The following is a 19981-nucleotide window of genomic DNA, read 5'->3' on the forward strand; positions in this document are numbered from 1 at the left end:
ATTGGAGCTTCAGTGTCAGCATCACTCCTTCCAATGACTATTCAGGGTAGTAATATAGATGAAATATCTAAACAAGGATGGGGCAATAAGGGTTTTAAGAAAAAGACTATTAGAGACTCTATTTAGTAAGATCATTTTGAAAGTCACGTGGAATACGGATTGGAAGATGGCAAGGTGAGGAAGACCTGGAGGATACTTTAGAGACCACTGTGGACAGCAGTCTAGATAAGGGATGCTGCAGGTCTAGAGTAGAGGAGTTATAGGAGCTGAGGAGAGAAGCAGAGCAACTCGCTTATGGCTTTCCTGAATTTAAAGGTTGGCTGTGAACTCTATATCACTTTAATGTATCCTTTCCATATGGATAACAAAAAAGGCAAATTTCAAACCAATTTCTACCCAAATGACCACAATTTCAAACAAGTTTTACTACAGATTTTTGCACTTATGAATAAAATAATTTACTCAAGGAAGCCCCTAACTGAAATGTTAATGTCAAGGTTTCCTCTTTCTTCAGCTTTATAGTTCTCTGAGAAGTCAAAATTCACAGCATAGACCAAAACTTAGGGGAAAAAGTGAGTTTTTTGTTTGCTTGTTGTCTTTCTCTTTTGTTTTTATTGCCATGCCACATGGCTTAGGGACTGAACCCAGGCCACAGCAGTGAAAGCCCAGAGTCCTAATCACTGGATCACCAAGGAATTCCCAGAATAAAAAAAGTTTTAAACAATAAATTCACATTTACATCCAAGCCTGTAAGAGAATACCAAACCAAAATATATATATATAGCAAGAGAGTGAAGGGGAAGAGGTAAGAGACAAGTAAATGGAATCACATGAAACAAGCAATGCAAGATATAAATCCTGTTTACTTACAGGATCAACAAAGTCCATATTGAGTCCATAACAAAGCTTCTGGATTCGGGATGTAATTTTGTCGAACATAACTCGCTCCTGGCGGCCATCTAAAGAATCAAACCATACAATTCGTATTAGCACTTACTAAGATAGCAATGCCAAAGAATCAAACATAATCAGCATGTAAACTTTTTCAACTGACCACAACAAAATGCTATTTCATAAATAAATGACTCAGACCCCCAAGAGATTCATTGAGAGATTATTTTTTCATCTTCAAAAAGGTGAGATGCTATATTGAGTCTTCCCTTACATTACATATCAGATGGATTCTTGCAATAAATTTCCCAAATGATCTGTCTCCCCCCACCCTTGTCCCAAATGACAAGCATAATTATTCTTTAAAACTTAAGTCAAAACCATGTCATTACTGCCCTCCCAAGAGTGGTTTATCATCTGTTTCAGAATCAAAGTCAAAATCATTACAATAGTCCACAGAATCCTATATAACCAGTCCTGTGAGCCCCCTCCCCCATGTCACCTCCTACTCTCCCACATGACCCTGGCAACCTTGACTACTTACTATATATACCTTAGATCTTTGCTCAATGTCAACTTCTCAATAAGGCTTTCCCCAATCACTCTATTTTAAATTGCAATGCCCCAAACACAACCTTGCCCCTCTTACCCTCCTTCTATGCTTTATTTTTCTCCAGAGCACTTCTGATCATCTGACATGCTCTATATTTTACCTATGTATTTGTTTATTGTATGACTTTCACTAGAATATAATTTCCAAAATGAAAAATATTTTGTTGTGATTTATTTATCAATGTATTTATTCCTCAGTGCCCAGACCAAAGCTCAAGGCTTAGCACATAGTAGGTACTCAAATAACTACTAACCTGTCTCCATCCTAACAAACACCTTCATGATAAATATGGCTTATGTACTCTCCTAGAGTAATTAATGATTTGAACTTACTTCATACCATGTAAAGAAGTTACTTCTTTCTACTTGTAACTCAAAACAATCTTCCAGAGGCAACCTCTTATTTTTCATTCTGGGGATATGGAAGCACATACATATGTACCTTATATAGTTAGTCCTTTCATGATTTGGACTTAATATTCTATAGCTCTTCCTTCTTCCTAACAAAAAGTCCGGCTGGCCCAAGGACTTTCTCAAATGTTTGATAAAGAATAATGAACAATAAGATACTGCTAGTAACCCATCATCAATAAAAGAAATTAGTTTTTCTTAAACACTAACACATTAACTAAGATAGCCCTTCTCTTTCTGATTACTACTGTGATCTCCTTTTTTAACCAGACTCACATATGCATTGTTTAACTCTGGAATAAATTAGCTGGCACACATCAGGACTGAGCCCTTAATGCTCTACTAACTGGTTAGGCAGATAGGTGACCACAAGGCAGCTGAACATCTGCAGCTGTCAAATTAATCAGGAAACTGACAAAAAGTACAAAAGCAACTCTCTAAATTCACACTGGGAAGAGGAGGCATACTAAAGGGCTAAAGGATCAGGGGTCCACTGTTCTCTAGCCTATCATTTCACTTGGTCATTTTTTTTCAACCCATAAACTGATTTCATCATATCACTAATCCCTGCTTACATTATCCTCTTCTCTCAAACAAGGACTTCCTTAATTTGGCCCCACATATCTTCTACTGATCCTTGTAAAATATCCTATATCCCAATAAGGCCTCCCATTCCCACATCCATATAACTGATTATACCTTCAGTTCAGTTCAGTCGCTCAGTCGTGTCCGACTCCTTGCGACCCCATGAATCACAGCACGCCAGGCCTCCCTGTCCATCATCAACTCCCGGAGTTCACTCAGTGGTCATGTATGGATGTGAGAGTTGGACTGTGAAGAAGGCTGAGTGCCGAAGAATTGATGCTTTTGAACTGTGGTGTTGGAGAAGACTCTTGAGAGTCCTTTGGACTGCAAGGAGATCCAACCAGTCCATTCTGAAAGAGATCAACCCTGGGATTTCTTTGGAAGGAATGACGCTAAAGCCGAAACTCCAGTACTTTGGCCACCTCATGAGAAGAGTTGACTCATTGGAAAAGACTCTGATGCTGCGAGGGATTGGGGGCAGGAGGAGAAGGGGACGACAGAGTATGAGATGGCTGGATGGCATCACGGACTCGATAGACGTGAGTCTGAGTGAACTCCAGGAGATGGTGATGAACAGGGAGGCCTGGCGTGCTGCAATTCATGGGGTCGCAAAGAGTCGGACACGACTGAGCAACTGATCTGATCTGATCTGATCTGAACACAGTTCCCAGTATAAGTACACCCGTGATGGATTCATGTCAATGTATGGCAAAACCAATACAGAATTGTAAAGTAAAATAAAAAATAAATTTAAAAAGAAAAAAAAAAGTAAAAATGAAGAAAAAAAAAAGAGAGAGATGGTGAATATAGTCAGTCCTCTGAATCCACGGGTTCCACATCCATAAACAGTATATGATCTGTGGCTGGTTTCAACCCTGGATGCTGATCTGGAATTTGCACATGAAGAATCCACAGAGACTGAGGGATGACCATGAGACTTGAGCATACACAGATTTTGGTTTCCACAACAGGTCCTAGAACCAAATGCCCCGTGGATACGGGGGAACGACTGTAAATATTTTCTGAATAATTGAATGAATGGGCTGCTATAGCCTGTATTTTACATATTAGAATACTGATCATTTTATGTTAATGTTTTTGTCTATTTTTCTCAATTGATTGCAAGATCTTTGAAAGCCAAAACTATTTCTACCTACTCACCACAATAACCTCAGTGCCAAGCACAGTAGCCACACAGATCTGTAAAATAATACAGTGGGCTGTTAAGGGAATGAGAAAGGATGGGAAAGAAGAAGGGAGAGGAAGGGTGGTGTGGGAGAGAGAGGATCTGGAATAGAAGAGATTATCAGAGTGCAAATAGATACTTTAGAAAGTATTATTTTGCAAACTTTGTTTCAGTTTTACGTAAATACTTACATATACATGTGTGTACTCAGTCATAATGGAAAATAATTTTTACTGTGGGTTACAACCCAAAGTTTTGAAAACACTATACTGAATTCCAAAGCACATTTTACAACTCGGCTGCACTGCATTTATTCCAATGGTTCTCAACTTTTAATCTTAACTTCCTTGAGCAATACGATGCTGTCCCACCAAGAATAACAAGAGAGCAGATAAGAAAAATTCATCTACTATTCCCCTCTGTAATCTAACGCTTTTCATATAGATTATTCCTATATCCCTAATGGCCCTAAGATCATGGAAGATGGGGATGCCTTCTCCCTCTGTATTTACCTCATGGTGCTTGGCAAGACATTACTACATTCAGTAAGTATTTTAAGTTTATTGCTGTTGCCCTACTGAATAATTACACTACAATTAGCAAAAATTGCATGTGTTAGTCTGCTTCTATACTATCATCCCAAAAATAAGGGGAGGAGAGAATACCCTAAACAAATTAAAGATCAAAAATAAAATTAATCTAAGTACAACTTTGTAGATGAACAAGCCTTGCTGAATGTTACTGGCAGTCTAGCAGCAAACCATCTGGATCAAATTATGTTCTCTGAGGGAATGAGAAACAAAATAAGACCTGCCTTTTGTTGTAGGTGGTATTTTTTAAAACCACAGTATTTGAAAGTGGACCCAAAAGGTTAAAAACGCAACACAGAGGTGTTACCCACTCCAGAGATTTATGACAAGTTTTTGATTCATCTGTTACAGATGTATCTTAAGAGCTTCTCATCCTTCCATATCTTTTTCTAAAGGTCTAAAAAAACCGGAATTGTCCCCTCTCACAGGAATCAACCAACAAAACTGCATTATGTGTTTCGGTCTTTGGTCTCAACAGCTAAAATTGGAGATTAGAGAAATGTAGGGAGAAGGCAATGGCGACCCACTCCAGTATTCTTGCCTGGAAAATCCCATGGATGGAGGAGCCTGGAAGGCTGCAGTCCATGGGGTCGCTAAGAGTCGGATACGACTGAGTGACTTCACTTTCACTCTTCACTTTCATGCACTGGAGAAGGACATGGCAACCCACTCCAGTGTTCTTGCCTGGAGAATCCCAGGGACGGAGGAGCCTGGTGGGCTGCCGTCTATGGGGTCACACAGAGTCAGACACGACTGAAGCTACTTAGCAGCAGCCGCAGCAGAGAAATGTAGAGAATGATGTTTCAAAGATACTGATGACAAGAAGGACCATAACTCTATCTCTAGGCTGTAAACGACCTAGTTACAACCAAATCAACTACCTTCCTACTTACAACACTCATCATATTCTATATTTTAAAGTATTAGTTTGGTACAAAAGTAATTGAAGTTTCAGACTGTAAATTTTAAATCATTATAACTAGGCTCAAACACATCTTTATTAATCAAAATAGGAACCATTACAATCAACACAGTTTTGCTAATTAGAGATTAAGTTCCTTTATTCCCATAGTATAAAAATCTGTGCTTCAGGATTCGACTAACTCTTGGAAAGCATTTTCTGCCTCCTCAGGCTGTGGAAGCATTTTGCCTGAAAAAAGTTGTCAAGATATTTTAAGAAGTGGTAGTCAGTTGGCGAGAGGTCAGGTAAAAATGGTGGACGAGGCAAAGCTTCGTAGCCCAATTCATTCAACTTCTGAAGTGTTGGTTGTGTGACATGCAGTCGGGCATTGTAGTGGAGAATTGGGCCCACTCTGAAGACCAATGCCAGCTGTAGGTGTTGCAGTTTTCGATGCATCTCATTGATTTGCTGAGCATACTTCTCAGATGTAATGGTTTCACCAAGATTCAGAAAGCTATAGTGCACCAGATCAGCAGCAGATCACCCAATAATGACCATGACCATTTTCTGGTGCAAGTTTGGCTTTGGAGCTTCTTCTCTGTTCAGCCACTGAGCTGGTCATCACCAGTTGCCATATAAAATCCACTTTTCATCAAATTTCACAGTTCAATCGAGAAATGGTCATTGTTGTGTAGAATAAGAGAAGACGACACTTCAAATTATTTTTTTTAATTTCCAGTCAGCTCATGAGGCATCCACTTATCAAGCTTTTATACTTTTTCTATTTGCTTCAAATGCCAAAGTACCACAGAATGGTCAACTTTGAGTTCTTCAGCAACTTCTTGAGTGGTTGTCTAAGAGGATCAGCTTCGATGGCTCTCAAATGTCACCAACTTCTAATGGCTGGCCACTACACTCATCTTCAAGGCTCTCTTTGAAAAACTTCTATAACCACCACTGCACTGTACATTCATTAGCAGTTCCTAGGCCAAATGCGTTGTTGATGTTGCAAGCTGTCTTTGCTGCTTTACAACACATTTTGAACTCAAAAAAATCGCTCAAATTTACTTTTTGTCTAACATCATTTCTACAGTCTAAAATAAACAGCAAATAATCCTCAGCAAAAAACGCACAAAGTGAGAAATATGCATTAAAATGATGTATAACATAACCACATTTACTTAAGAATGCATTCCAATACCAAACAGCAAAGTTCAAAAATGTAAACCGCAATTACTTCTGCACCAACCTAATAATTACCTCACCCACTTTTGGAGCATCTATTCACGGGCAGGTTCAGTAATAAATTTGGGCATAAAGTCCCCATCTTTGAAACACTCACAACCTAGTGGACAAAAGAGTCAGTCAACCAGTATTTACTAAATGCCTACAATTTTGCAATAACTTTAATGCTTTAACAGAGCCATATTGAGTAGATTCAAAGCTTGTTCCTATCTGTCCCATATGGTTCTCTGTTAAAAGTATGCAAAGGACTGACACAAAGGAAGTCCTCAGCAAGTCTAACGGAAAATGTGTCGAGGAAGAACACAAGTCCTTGGCTCTTCCTGGTCCCCGCCCTGTCAGAAGATGTCCTGGCCACCCTACTCTAATTCCCTATCTCTTCCTATCAAAGGTAAAGCCAACTAGTCCCGATCCCAAACTCCTCTGGGACTACTCTTCCAACAAAGGAAACAAGGAGGACAACTCTACGGAGATGTCTGTGTCTGAGACTGACTTTTTCACCGCACAAAAAGAGATCAGGAAGCTGGTAGGCGCCCGTGTAAAATGCAGAGCCCCTGATTACCTAGCTTCCCCGGGGCCTAGACTAGGACAGGTGACCAGCTTTTTGTTGTTGTTGTTGTGACCAACAACAATAAAACTGTTGCTGGATACGGGTTCGAAATCCGGCATCACCAGCATCTAACTGGGTGACCGTGCTGTCCGGAAGCCTCTCTCTGCGCGAAACGGAGCTAATAACCCCTACCTCAGGGGCTCGCGGAGAGGACTAAAGTACCGCCTGCAAAGTGCTGGGCGCACACAGTTACAACTCGCTAAGGGAACGGTGTTACTACTCTTTAGAAATGCGGCTGGATGACAGAGTCGAGGGGCGCAGATTGAAGCTCAGTCTGTTGGGGACAGACTGACGAAAGGGCAGGAGGCCGAACGGCTGACAGGGCGGGAAACCGCTGCCGGTAGCGCGGGAAGCGGCAGAAGCCGGCGGGCGCGGCTAACTGCAAGGCGGCGGCGGCCAGCGTTCCTCACCCGCCGCCCCCTCCCCGGCCTCTCACCTCGCTTGATCACATGCATCGCAGCTAGTAACTGAGGCGCTGAGGGATGCGACACGAGACTGCAGCTCTGAGGCTCCGGTGCGATCAAGAAGGTGGCCGAGCACGGAGAGTCAGGCTCGAAGGTTTGCTCGTGTGCAGGCCCTGGAATTAGTACCAGAGAGCACTTTCCTCCACAGAGCAGAGGAAGGCAATCCGAATCCGCTTCCCGCTCCCGCCAGCCGCGACGCAAAAACAGCGCGACCAAGCTCCAGTAACGTCACGTGACCCAGCCAGCGCCGCGGCCGGTGCAGGGGTAGCGTAGCAGAGAATCAGCCTGGCCCCGCAGCCGCCATGTTGAGTGTGGGCAGAGCCGAGGAGATGGCGCCTCTCCTACGGCAGCGTTGAGAGTGAACGCCCCTGGCGGGAACGCAGATATCCCCCGCCATGTTGGATGTGGGCACAGCGGAATCCGGGGCTCAGCCCGCCGGGTCTTGCCCCGCCCGTCTAGTGTATTGGAAATAGCAAAACTCCAACCATCCACTTTTTCTTGTCTTGACGGTTGTTACATTATGATAACCCAAGACTGTCGTCTGAGGTGGGCTCTAGCCAGAGATACGTAGACGGAGGCCGGGAGCCCCAGGGCCCTTCTTTGGTGGGCCTGAGTCCGGTTGGGAGAGAGCCTTGCTATGCCAAGGAAGGGCCTTTGTATTTTATCCTGATAGAAATGGGAGCGAGCTTTGGCAGAGTTTGAGCGGGGCAAGGCTATGATCCGGTTGCTTTCAGAATTATCGAGTGGTGGCCGAGGCAGGGTCAGCCGTAAGGCCTTGGGGAGATAGAATGGACAGGACTTGGTGACCGAACGTGGGGAGTAAGCATAGGTGAGACGTGACTCACAAGTCTGGTGTAGAACCTTCAGCTTTGCGCTAGGCAAACTAATTTTTATGAAATCTCGTGTAGCATCTCCACTGTAAAACCTTGCATTGGTTCCTTATTGCCGTCAAGGTGATCCCAAGGTTCCTGTGAGGCATAGCAATACCTCAAAGATATTGGTGATTTGGTTCTCATAGGGACAGAGTAAAGGGACAAAATAGGTAATTAGTTAATCCCACTAGGGGATTGTAAGTAGAATAATTATGGGAGACCCCTATAAATTAACAATTACTCAAGAAAGCAGACTTGATTAGCAACAAAACCATGAAACACTAACATGAGACATATCCCCAAACAATGAAACAATGATGGCATGAGCCCCACATCCTACCCCATGAGCTCAGTAAGTTAATGATTCCTAGGACATGCTCTCTGCACACATTAAAAAAAAAAAATTATGGACCTAGCTTGACTGTGTAGGAAGACACTCCCCTGCTCAACTTGGAGGAGGAGCTAATGATGTCTACTCAAGAAAGACAAAAACAGTTCTCCTCCTCCCCTCCTTTTCTTTGATTATAAAACTAGCCCAGTAAGCTCTTGGGGCATGGCACCCCTCTCCCTCACCAGCCTGCTCGTAAGCCTCACAAGCATCCTATTCTAATAAATCACCTCTTATACATCACTTGCCTCTTGCTGAGTTCTTTCTGCACTGAGACATAAAGCACCAGGAGTTCTTCAGAGCCCCCTGAAATGATACCAAATAGTTTTAGTTCCAGACCACTGCAATGTAGCAAATATCATGATAAAGCAAGTCTCGAAATTTTTGGTTTCCCGGTGCATATAAAAGTTATGTTTACACTATACTGTAGTCTTTTATGTGTGCAATAGCATTGTCTAAAAAAAGTGCCCAGCTTAATAAAAAATACATTACTGCTAAAAAACATTAACCACCACCTGAGCCGTCAGCAGTGGTAATATTTTTGCAGGTGGAGGGTTTGAACTACTGCAAGAATTACCAAATGTGACACAGAAACATGAAGCGAGTAAATGCTGTTGGGAAAAAAAAATAAGACTCCCTTGCCACAAATCTGCAATTTGTAAAAAGTGCAATACTTGCAAAGTGCAATAAAATGAGATATGCCTGTAATTCTAAAAGGCATAGGTGATCAGTGAAGCTATATGATAGACAGAATCAAATAGCCTAGAGGTAGGGTTGCCAGGTTAAGCTAATAAAAATTTATCCCTAACATTTCATAGGACATATTACATTTTTAAAAGTTATTTGTCTAATATTCAAATGTAACTGAGTATCTTGTATTTCATCTGGTAACCCCACCAGAGAGTTTTGGGTAAGTGTATTAGAGTTTCATTTTTCCTTGGCAGAAGAGAAATGTCCCTTCATCCTATCTGCTGTGCCACAAAGAACACAGAGAACACAATGAGAGTCAAAGCCAGCAGAGGTTAAAATCTCCTACATGCTTTATTGGACTTCAAAGAGTCTTATGAAATAACACAGAAAAACCCATGTGAGGTTGTCTAGGGGGTACAAGGCAGTCTGCAGCCTAGAACCGCCTAAGACCAGCCCCAGGTGCCCCCACCCCAGGCCCAAAATAGGATCCCAGAGTAAAGATGGCAGGGAGTGGGGCAGAGGGAAAATACCTTTACAGCCATAGCAAAAACAGGTAAGGGAGAGTTGTCTAGAGGGTGGGAAGGGTGAGGGGGAAGCGGTCACACAGCCACCTTGACCTACACCAGCTTCCTCAGCCACCCCCATCCCTAAACCGGCTGTGTCCTTGAGCCTCTAGCCCAGGCTATGCAGTAACATGAACACGGGTCTGACAGGGGGAGTATGTGGTGCAGGCACTTGAGAAGTTCAGGAGATTTCAACTTTAAGATATCTTTTGGTTCAAATGTGACAACACTCTGCCCAACAGCTTCGGGGCCCCATTAGAGCCCTCTATCATAGCTGAGGCTCCTATGGTTGGGGAGCCAACTGTCCTGAGCCTTAGGAGTAATGATGCTTGGGGAGCATTTGGGCAGCATCTCTTACAGACAAACCCTCCTGCAGTATGGGGCAGTGGGGATAAGAGAGAAGCAGGTGTGGGTGAGACAAGAGAGAAAAGGTGACTGCCTTATAGCCCACATCTCTGGCTCCTACTCATCCTCAGACTAGAAGTTGCTTCCTATTTATCCCCGAGCCTAGCCGCTCTTCAAAACTCTAGTGAGTTGTTCTCTGGAAATTGGTTTTACTTCCCCATGGACCCCTGGAGTCCTAGTAAGCTCCAAGCCGAGGTTACCTCTGGCCCACCACACTTCCAGAGAACAAACCTCAAACATTAGGTCCTAGGCCCCAGTCTGGGGCAAAGAGAACCATCGTCAGTGGCGGGGTGGGGGGTGGGGGGTGCAGGGGGTAGAGATCTGAGGCACAGGTGTCAGAAGTTACTCCCCCTTCCTCCCCCGCTAGCTGCTAGGGGAAGTTGGGGAGTGGTAGGAGAGAGAAGCCTGAAAGCAGGAACAGAGAGTAACAAGAAACCAAACCTCAAAACTGGGACAGCAGAGACATGGAAGCTGGACCCCAGAGGTGGTGCTGGGAGCTGAGGGGACAGCAACCAAGACATGCACTGAAGCGGAGGGGGAGTGACAGCGGCGGCCCATGTTTGGGAGGGAGGCAGGCCACGGTGGGCAGTTAATAAATAACGTTGAAGGACCCAAGGATGGCGTGGGAGGCAGGTGTGTACAGTGCCCAGGCCCCAGAGCCAGCCCCTCCCAGGCCCTGTGCTGGGGGCCAGGTATCTTGGAAGGGAGGGGAGGGGAGGCAGAAGGCCAGGGAAGGACAAGTTGTCCCACCACTGCCACCCCCATCCTGCCTACTTCTTAAGAGGCTTCTTAAAGATTTTGAGGGGAAACTTCTTCCGGCCTGGGCTGGAGTCTGTCTCCTCGCCAATGGAGCCATTATCCTCCTCAGCCGCGGCCTTCTTGCCAGCCAGGTGGGGGATACGTGTATTTCGGCTAGCCTGGAGGGCTCGGCTGTCCCCAGCTGGAGATGGCGTGTCTGGGTCTGGGGGACTTGGGCTGTGAGAACGGGAAGAATCCAAATGTGGAGAGCCACTAGGTAGGGCCGGGGAACTCAGCTCCATCAGGCTATGGGCCTTGTCCAGCCCATGGTTCAGCGCCAGCAGTGCTTTCTTGGCCAGGGCGGGGCTGTCAGGCAGTTTCTCCACCAGAGAGCCGGGGTGGGCCCCCTCAATCAGCCGGTGGCTGCCGTTGGAGGTCATGGCGCTGAGAGCCTCATCTGCAGCACGGATCATCTGAGGAGGCTTGGGGGCCAGACGCTGGCGGTCACTCATGTGGAGGGAGGACTCCGAATCGGAATGGGTCAAATCCCTGCAAGACAGGTCAGAGAGGAAGAAAGGGACACAGAGGATGGGGGCAGGGGGTAGTTTGAAGAGGAGAGGGGGCCCGCGGGAGAAGACAAGAGCAGGGTAGGAAAATTGGGGATGAGAGAGGGGTGGGAGAGAGCAAACAGGGTGCCCAGCAGGTGGGAAAGAGGGAGGAATGGGAAACAGAGGGAAGTTAACACAGCACAAGAGAGGAGGCAGGAATAGGGAATAAGGATAGATTGGAGAAGAGATAAGGAGAAAAGAGTAATATGGGGGCAGGGGCGGGACATGGGGAGCAAAAGGAGAAGCAGGTAGAGATACAGAGGACCAAGGGAAAGAAAAAAAAAGAAGGAAAAGTGATGGAGAGAAAAGAGAGACAAGAAGCAAAAACAAACGTCATTATACCATTAACTCTCTGGCTAAGGGCTTTCTAAGGTCTGGCCCCCACCCCTGATGAACAGCCAGGCCTTAAACCGATACAGCCATAGGTTTCAGTGCTACAGGCATCCTCCTCAGCAAAATCTCTGCTTCCAGAGCTGGTTAGACTTCTTAGGACTCAACCCTAAGCTAACATACATAACTCCTGTCCCACCTGGGGACACATCCAGTCTGGGCCAGGCCTCGAGGAACAGGGAAACATGCAGTCGGTGGGCCTGACCCGGACTGGGGAGAAAAAGACTAGAACAGCCTTGCAAACAATCCCTCACCCCCCTGAAAGGCCAAGATGCTGCCTCTTCCAACCCTCTCTCAGGATTTAAAAAAGGTCACAGAGAAGTGTTTTGAAGTTCAAAGTTGGCTGGCAGTAGGAAGACTGAGGTCTTTTTCAGAGCTCTGCTGACAGGGAGAATGTATGGAGGTGCAGAAAGACAGGATGTTGGCCTTTGAGGAGCAGTGGTTCAGAAGAGCTGCCCACTGGAAGTCCCAAGGTCTATTTCAATTTCCACCTCTGCCTGAGACTTGCTGTGTGACCTTGGACAAGTCATATAACCTTGCTGGTCCTCAATTTTGGCCAAATGAAGATAACATCAATTCAATTATTTTGTAAGACTGTTTAGAGGCCCAAGTATGTTGGCAAAGCACTTGAAAATGTAGAAAGAATTGTGGGAATGAAGATGATGAGGCCAGTCAAGCAGGAAGACCCTTCCATGGGCCACTCACAAGAGGCTTCTTTGCAAGGCTGAGCTATGGGGACACGGCACTGCACACTGGACATGCACACAGAGGTGGTCCAGCATAGTTGAGACCCTTTAAAGGACTGGCTATTCCTAAGAAGACCATGAACGAATTCTGGATGCCACCCCTCCTACCTTACAGACAAAAAGGTAGATATAGGAGTCCCCTGCCAATCCTTTAATCCTTCCACTTTCCCAGAGGCCCTAGACCCCATGGCAGAGGCAGAGGAGAGGGCTAAGGGAAATGTTTAAACATCCATGTCAGAAAACTAAAGGGAAAGGGTCATGAGTGGGAGGGGAGAGGACAGCACAGCAGGACCTAGAAAGGAGAAGGCTGTGGGTAAAAAATTAGGGAGGGCACCAAGCTCCAAAAATAGGCAAAAGCAGGAGGCTGGCTAATAGTCATTATAGGTTTAATTCTCAGTAGGAAACAATTAACCAAACAGCCACTCTGTGGGCCAGTACCTTCCTGGAGACATGGAACAGCAGAGAACAATCTCAGCTCCAACTTCCATTCCAAACACTGTTCCAGCCACCTACTCTAGTATTTAACCAAGTGTCTCCCATTTGCTTTCATATTTCTGATGGTGCCCCCTCTTCTATCTAAATGTGTCCTTGTTTCTCTAAGTCCCAAGATGATTCTCTCCATAGCCTGCCTTTTCCACACAGATATGAACCACTGAGCAAGGTGCCAAGGAAATTCTTGGGAGCAGTCACACTGGGACAAGGGGCCTTCTAGGAGGTGAGGATTCTAGGAGACTGCCTTTTCAATGCCAAGGAAGGAAGAGCAGTCAAGAGGTTGGGGTCCACTCAGACTCACTCCTCCTGGCCTACTACCCCATTTGGTCATAATTTCCAGACCTCAATGCCTCCATCATCAACAAAAGCTGAGACTTCCAAAGCAAGAAAAGAACCTAGGGGGAAGCCTGGGTGGACATGTGAGGGAAAGGGCCCACTGAGCAAGCTCACTTTCCCTCCCTGAACCTCTGAGACAATTGAGGTCAAGGGTGTCCCTCCCCAAAGGCTGGGCTGCCTGGGGCTCCCGTCCCAAGCTACTAACCTTACTAGAGAGCCTGCTTGCCTTTAGAGATGATCCTCTGACGCATGGTGTGAAAGAAAATTCAGTAGTGAACAGGCCAGGTGGACGCAGGTACTCCTTCCCTTCCCCCCGCCCACTGCCCTCAACCTGGGCCTTTGAACATGAGACTCACAGCATCCTCTAGTACCCCCAAACCACTTTGATCCTGTCCATCTGTACTGGGAAGGGCAGTCTCCCTGCATAGGCTTCTGGATGAAAATGAGGATGAGGATGAAAATGAGCAACTCTGCTGAGTGATAACACTAGGAAAGGCTGTCCTTTTGTGAAAGAGAAAGGAACAGACTTCAAGGATACCATCCAGAGGTCCAAGGGGCAGAGCTAGAAAGACTGGTATCCAGAGTGACGCAGGACCAAAAGGAAGCAACAGGGTAAGCTGCAGCTCAGAGGCCAGGACTAAACCATGGTCACAACTTCAGAGATGACAGGTGCTTTCTGATGGTCTTTCTGAGGGTCCTCTAAGCTTGTTCAGGCAGGGTCAAGGCTACTATCTCTTACCGTAGACTGTCACCTTGAGGTGTGAGCAGGGCAAGTCCCTGCAGCTGCCAGACCAGGCTGTGGGAGAAAGCCTGTCATCACTTCTTATACAGTTCACTTACTGAGACCTTGTGGAAGCACAAACATAACTACAGAGCATCCTGGAATGGAGAGCCAAGTCCTAGTCTGTGTTCTGCTCCTAACTAGCTTTGGGACCTGGGGAAAATTACTTAACCTGCAGAATCTTAACTCCTTCTCTGAACAGGAGTGTTTTTATGCCTGCCTGACATAAGCCTAGCTTGTCCAAAATCCTTAAATCTGTTTCCTCCTCCCTTCTGAAGAGTAATTTTATGAAGGGTACTACAGTTTTCCTGTCACCCAAGCTAGAAACCTGGGCATCATCCTAGATGCCTCCTTCTCCTCCACCCCTCAAAGTCAGTTACCAAATTAACACTCTTGTTTTTACCCCCAAACCTCATTACCTCCCCTGGTGGCCCACTGCAGTGACTTCCAAGTTCCTCTAGTCTCTCTCTTTCCTTTATACAGGCTATAAAATGTTATCTCTAAAAGGCAAATATGACCAATTCACTTCCTACTAAAAGCCCCTTTGCAGTTCTCCATCTCTTGAAGGATAATGGCCCAAGCTCCTAGCCTTTCAGAGCCCTGCATCATTCTAGCCTCCTTTGCTACCCTGTCCCATCAACACATAGCCAATGTTCTAACCACACATAGATCAGATTCTCATGAACTTCCAAGGAACTTCATGTTCCCTCTGACTAGAATACCCAGTCTCCTTTTCCTGTACACAGGGTGTTTGCACAAATGTCATCTCTTCTGTGAAGCGTTCCACTCAGGTTCACACTGTTAGTCATTCCCTCTTCAACACCCCCATAGCACTTATCAACTGTTCCAGAATCATTTATGTACCTCTCCCAGACCAGACCATAATTCGTGATGGCTGAGATTGTATCTTATCATCTATGAATCCTCATGCCCAGCATTCTGGCAGAGAGTAGGTATCCATAAATGTTTGCTGAGGGGATAAAAGAAGTGAGGACTCCACTGAGATAATGGATGTGAAAGTTTAGGCCAAAGTGCTATAGGACTGTGAGGGAGGGGGTCTGTTACTCATTTTTAGAGTCAGGAAACCCCAAAGAGAGAAGGGAAGAAAGGTGTAGGGCATTAGGCTGACCTCAAGGAGGGGTCCCAGGCTGGGAAAAGACAGGACAAGGAGAAGGTACCCCAATCCATAGCCCCCACAGCCCACCAAGCAGCAGCCAGCAGGCAAAGGCCAAGGTAAAGGCAGCAGAGAGGCATGGATGGGAAGAAAGGGAGAGAAGAGAGACAGCTGATACCCCAAGCTCTCTGAGTGCCAAGGCATCGCAGCGGTGCTGTCAGAAGGGGGTGGGTCAGGGTAGGGCTCCATCTGGAGGAAATAGGAAGTGCTGTGGTGGTAATAGACAGGGTGGACATGGACGGTGGTGATGGAGGTGGTGGTGGTGGCGGCAGAGGAGCAGGAAGAAGAAGCAGAGGCAGGTGGAGCGCTGGTCCCGAGGCCTTCAGAACTGAAAGACTGTCCAGATGAAAGGCTGCGCATTCGCCGCAGAGAGACCCGGCTTGTCAAGAAGTGGCCAGCCTCGCCCTCTACCAACCTCTGAGACCCCAGGCCATGCTGCGGCTCCGTCAGGCGCTGCCGGACACTGCTCTGCAGGGTGGGAGCTGCAAGGAGAGAGAAGAGAGTGTGAGGAAGGGCCACCTGCTCTGGGCTGGCTGGGAAGCAAGTTGGCCCGTGGAGAGATGCTTGCTGGAGACCACTCTGGGTCTTCGGTCCCCAGTCTGGAGAATGGGCCACCTCCTCCCAAGAACCTCCCACCAGGGATCCTAAAGGAGGGGCCAGTTGAAAATGAGATGCCCAGGTCAATTTCAATGGCAATTCCAATGGAAGGAGACCTAGGGCCAACATTACTAGGAAGGGAGATGGTAAGGCAGTTAGTGGGAGGACACAGGCAGGATGGGGTAGGACAGGGGTTTGGGGCAAGCTCCGGGAGGGCACAAAGAACCAGCCTTTTTAGAAAGCCAAAGTCGGGAAATAGTCACAATTCAGAAAAGGATTTATACATAAACATGTTCATCACACCTTTATTAATAATCATATGAAAGCAAAAATAAAGGTGGAATGACAGGAAAATGATAACACATCCAGTTACTGGAAAGTTATACAGCTATTAAAAAGGCTACTTATGGGAATTCCCTGGTGGTCCAGTGGTTAGGACTTGACACTTTCACTACCAGGACTCAGGTTCAACCCCTGGGAAACTAAGATCCCATAAGACTTGCAGTGCAGCCAAAAAAAAGCACTGCTTGAGAAGACTTTTAAAACACAGAAAAAGGCCTATTAAAATGCTCAGGGGAAACAAAAGGATACAGATTTTCACATACAAGGAATACCTTGAGCAATAGAATACAAAAGACAAGAGTTTGAAACCAGGTCTTTCTATTTCTAGCTGTGACCTGAGTAACTTACTTCCCCATTTGAATTCCTAATTTATAAATTCCTGCAGAATTGTCATGAGGCTTCAAGATAATAATTTTAAAGTACCTGACACAGTTCATGGCACTCAGTAAATGACAGTGGTTATCATTATCTTGACTACATAAAAAATTACTTAAAAATTGACAAACAAAAGACTGCTCAAATATGGTGGGAACTACAGGTGCCTTTTAAAGCCCACATTGACTCTTTTTACTTTCCAAACTTCCTCTAATAAGCATTTACACAACAAATAACCAGCTCTTGGATCAATGCTTCAAATCAGGCTCTTAGAAGATGGTGGCCGCCGTGCCCAGAGAAGGGGTATATGGGTACCGGGTAACTTAGAGATGTGCAGAGCATCCCTCCTGGGCTCACTGCTAGATCCAGCTGAAAATGGAATTCACACCTTTGTTTTTTCTCCTCTGCCCTGATAGGTGGGCCTCCCTGCCTTCTCCCTAAAGATGGGAGAAAGGGCCAGCTTACACAGATGGCAGAAGCCTTGGAAGGGCCACCAGGAAGAGAGCACAATTCCATGGTGATGGAGAGCTAGCAAGGTAGGGCCTCTAAATGGCTGGTGGCTTTCAAGACGTGAAAGAGAGGCTTAAGGGGAAGAGGAAACGTGGAATAGAGATGGAGAAAGAGAGACAGAAGGGGAAGCAGAGAAAGAGGAAGGAGGAGGAGGCTCTCTCATTCCTTCTTTCCATCTCAGCCCAGCTAGATGAAGGGCCACTGGGACATCAGTTGAGCTGGGCTGAAAGGAGAAGCCAAAGCCTCCCATCACCACGGCTGTTCCCTCTCCAGGCCTCAGCTGAGCAGGCTGATTCTTCTCACCCCCCGAACCCTTCCCTGAAGTTAGTAGGGACTGTAGTGAGGGAACAGAGGAACAGGCAGGGGGTGATGCAGGCAGGAGAAGGGGCCCGTGGGGTGGGAGTGCTGGTTTAGTCCCCAAAGTCAGAAAAAACAAAAGCCCCAAAGGGGCTCCTCAAACCCGGGTATTTCCAGAGGGACTGATCGTCCGAGCCGGCGGATGCTGAGCAGAGAGAGCGGTCACTGAACCTACGCCCCATCAGCCAGGCAGCATCTAGGGTCCAACAACCAGGCCGAAAGGAGAAGAGAATCGGATTCACCGAGGGCTTCACCCTGCCCCCGTGGGGTAAGGGAAGGGCAGGGGGCAAGGGGGGAGTGACTCAGAGCTCATGAAGGTCCCTCCCAACCTGGAGAACACAGGAGTCTTTAGAGCAATACGTCAAAAATCAAGTTCTACTTGCTCGTGACCTTAACCTTGTTGGGCCTTTAATGAAAGCCTTGCAAGGCACCAGTCCACAGAAAGAAGAAGCTTGGCCAGAGGCAAACTATGGCTGAAGAAACTTACAAAAACATCCAGCTTGATTAAAGATCTGGCTATCTCAAAGTGAGCCCCTAACCCAGCCCAGCTTTCCACCATCCCCCCTGCATGCATGGGATATGGGCCCAGGACAAGAGCTTTTCCATAAAAGTATATTCTGTTTATCTAAAAGAGACTCTGATCCAGAGAAAAATTCAGCGGGTCAGTAGTGGGTGTGTCCCTTCCTTCACTGAAGAATTCCCACAGAGTGCTGTCTCCCCTGACTCTGCTCTACTCAGCTCTCACCACTCGCAGGGAGAACGGGGAGAGGGAAGACCCAGGACAGAGGTGGGGGGAGGCGGGGATGGACGAGTTCAGGTGGAAAGCCGGAGATCCCAGGAGATCCCAGGAGATCCCTCATGGACAAGAATGTCTTTTTGGCTTAGAGGATTTGGGGCTTTATCACCGTAAGGGACTATTGCTTCCTGGGGCCTCACATGAAAAAATAGAGAGAGACATCATTTATCTACTTAGCAATTAAAAATAAGGAATATAAAATTAAAACAAGTAAAAGCAACAGTCAAAATGAATGCCATTTTTATGTTACGAATCACTAAAGGAGGTTATTTTTATAAAGGTAGATAGGAATGGAAGGGGGGAAAGGAGAATAAAAGGATTAAAAAAACACAAAGAGGGAGGGAGACACACTTAACACCATAGACCCACAGGGCGGATAGAGCATACAGCAAGGGAAGACCACTAACAGGACAACTGCAAAGGAATGCCTTGGTGCAGGTTGTGCTTTACGAACCAAGGTAATGAGTTAAATTGTCTTGGCTTCTGCCCCACATCCAGCTTAAGCACGGCAGAGACCAGCAGACTTCTCGATCTGCACATCAAAGCCTCCGTCCCTCATCCCTACCCAAGAGGTCACCTACACTGCATGGACAAGGGTGACACAATCTCCTCGTCCATGTCATCCACGTCGTCAGTCATGATGAAGTGGGCGGGGTTGGGGCGCGTGCTACCCATCCAGCTGGGGTCTATGTTGAGGGCAGCCACCAGGGAATGGATGCCAGGGTTATTGACAATCTGGAAGCCACAGAGGATCTCAATCTGCTGCCAGCGGTGCAGGCGCTCCCTCAGCGCTGCTGTCACCTCGCTCAGAGCTTGCCTGAAGAGAGAAGAAAGAAAATGGGAGGCATGGGCTGGGCCTAAGCCCCAGGAGCAAGGAGGCATCTTCTCAGAGGAACAAGTTGCAGGGGCAGGGGGCAGTATGTGTATGTAAGAAGCACACTTAAATCATAGACTTAAGAGCAGTGTGGGAGGTAGTTAAGGGCTGAGGCAGGAGACCAGAGCTGTACCTCTTCCAGTGAAGAAACAGAATCAGGACTGGAGGCCCTGGACACCCTCCAACTCTGAGGATGGGATGGACATCGCCAGAGCTGGGCAGCAGGTGTAACTTACTTAGCTGTTAAGATTTTGTGATCCACATCATCCAGGGAAGAGCTGTGGGCCACGTGGAAGGTGCCAAAGAGTGTGTTTCTCTTCTTTTTTATCTTCTCAGCCTGCAAAGATGAGGCCCTCAGCTTAAAAAGAGCAGGGAGTAGAGGTTGGAAAAATGAAAAACGTTATTTTGTGGCTGGCTCCCCCTCCTCCTAGCACAGTTTAGGCGGCATGAGAAAA

At 46.5% G+C, this 19981-nt stretch overlaps 2 protein-coding genes across 7 annotated transcripts in view; both read right to left on the reverse strand.

Annotated features, from left to right (window-relative positions):
* Positions 1 to 7809, reverse strand: part of RRM1 (ribonucleotide reductase catalytic subunit M1) — a 40195-nt gene extending 32386 nt beyond the window's left edge. The window contains exons 1-2 of the mRNA XM_040258676.1: positions 7465 to 7809; positions 871 to 959 (exon numbers count right to left, since the gene is read on the reverse strand). Of these exons, the coding sequence (XP_040114610.1) occupies positions 871 to 959; positions 7465 to 7483 (108 nt within the window). The 5' untranslated portion in view covers positions 7484 to 7809. The remainder of the gene's footprint in view (positions 1 to 870; positions 960 to 7464) is intronic.
* A 1961-nt stretch (positions 7810 to 9770) lies between these two features.
* The window catches only part of STIM1 (stromal interaction molecule 1), a 201827-nt gene continuing 191616 nt past the window's right edge, over positions 9771 to 19981 (reverse strand). The window contains exons 9-14 of one of the 6 annotated variants that reach the window (XM_040258681.1): positions 19763 to 19863; positions 19234 to 19469; positions 17960 to 18052; positions 16091 to 16157; positions 13926 to 13962; positions 9771 to 11697 (exon numbers count right to left, since the gene is read on the reverse strand). In XM_040258681.1, coding sequence (XP_040114615.1) covers positions 11653 to 11697; positions 13926 to 13962; positions 16091 to 16157; positions 17960 to 18052; positions 19234 to 19469; positions 19763 to 19863 — 579 coding nt within the window. In that variant the 3' untranslated portion in view covers positions 9771 to 11652. Of the gene's footprint in view, positions 11698 to 13925; positions 13963 to 15793; positions 16158 to 17959; positions 18053 to 19233; positions 19470 to 19762; positions 19864 to 19981 lie in introns of all 6 variants that reach the window. The other 5 variants (XM_040258679.1, XM_040258683.1, XM_040258677.1 and 2 more) reach the window with 5 other exon arrangements.

The sequence above is a fragment of the Oryx dammah genome, unplaced genomic scaffold (assembly GCF_014754425.2).
Source record: "Oryx dammah isolate SB20612 unplaced genomic scaffold, SCBI_Odam_1.1 HiC_scaffold_17, whole genome shotgun sequence".
Taxonomy (NCBI): domain Eukaryota; kingdom Metazoa; phylum Chordata; class Mammalia; order Artiodactyla; family Bovidae; genus Oryx; species Oryx dammah.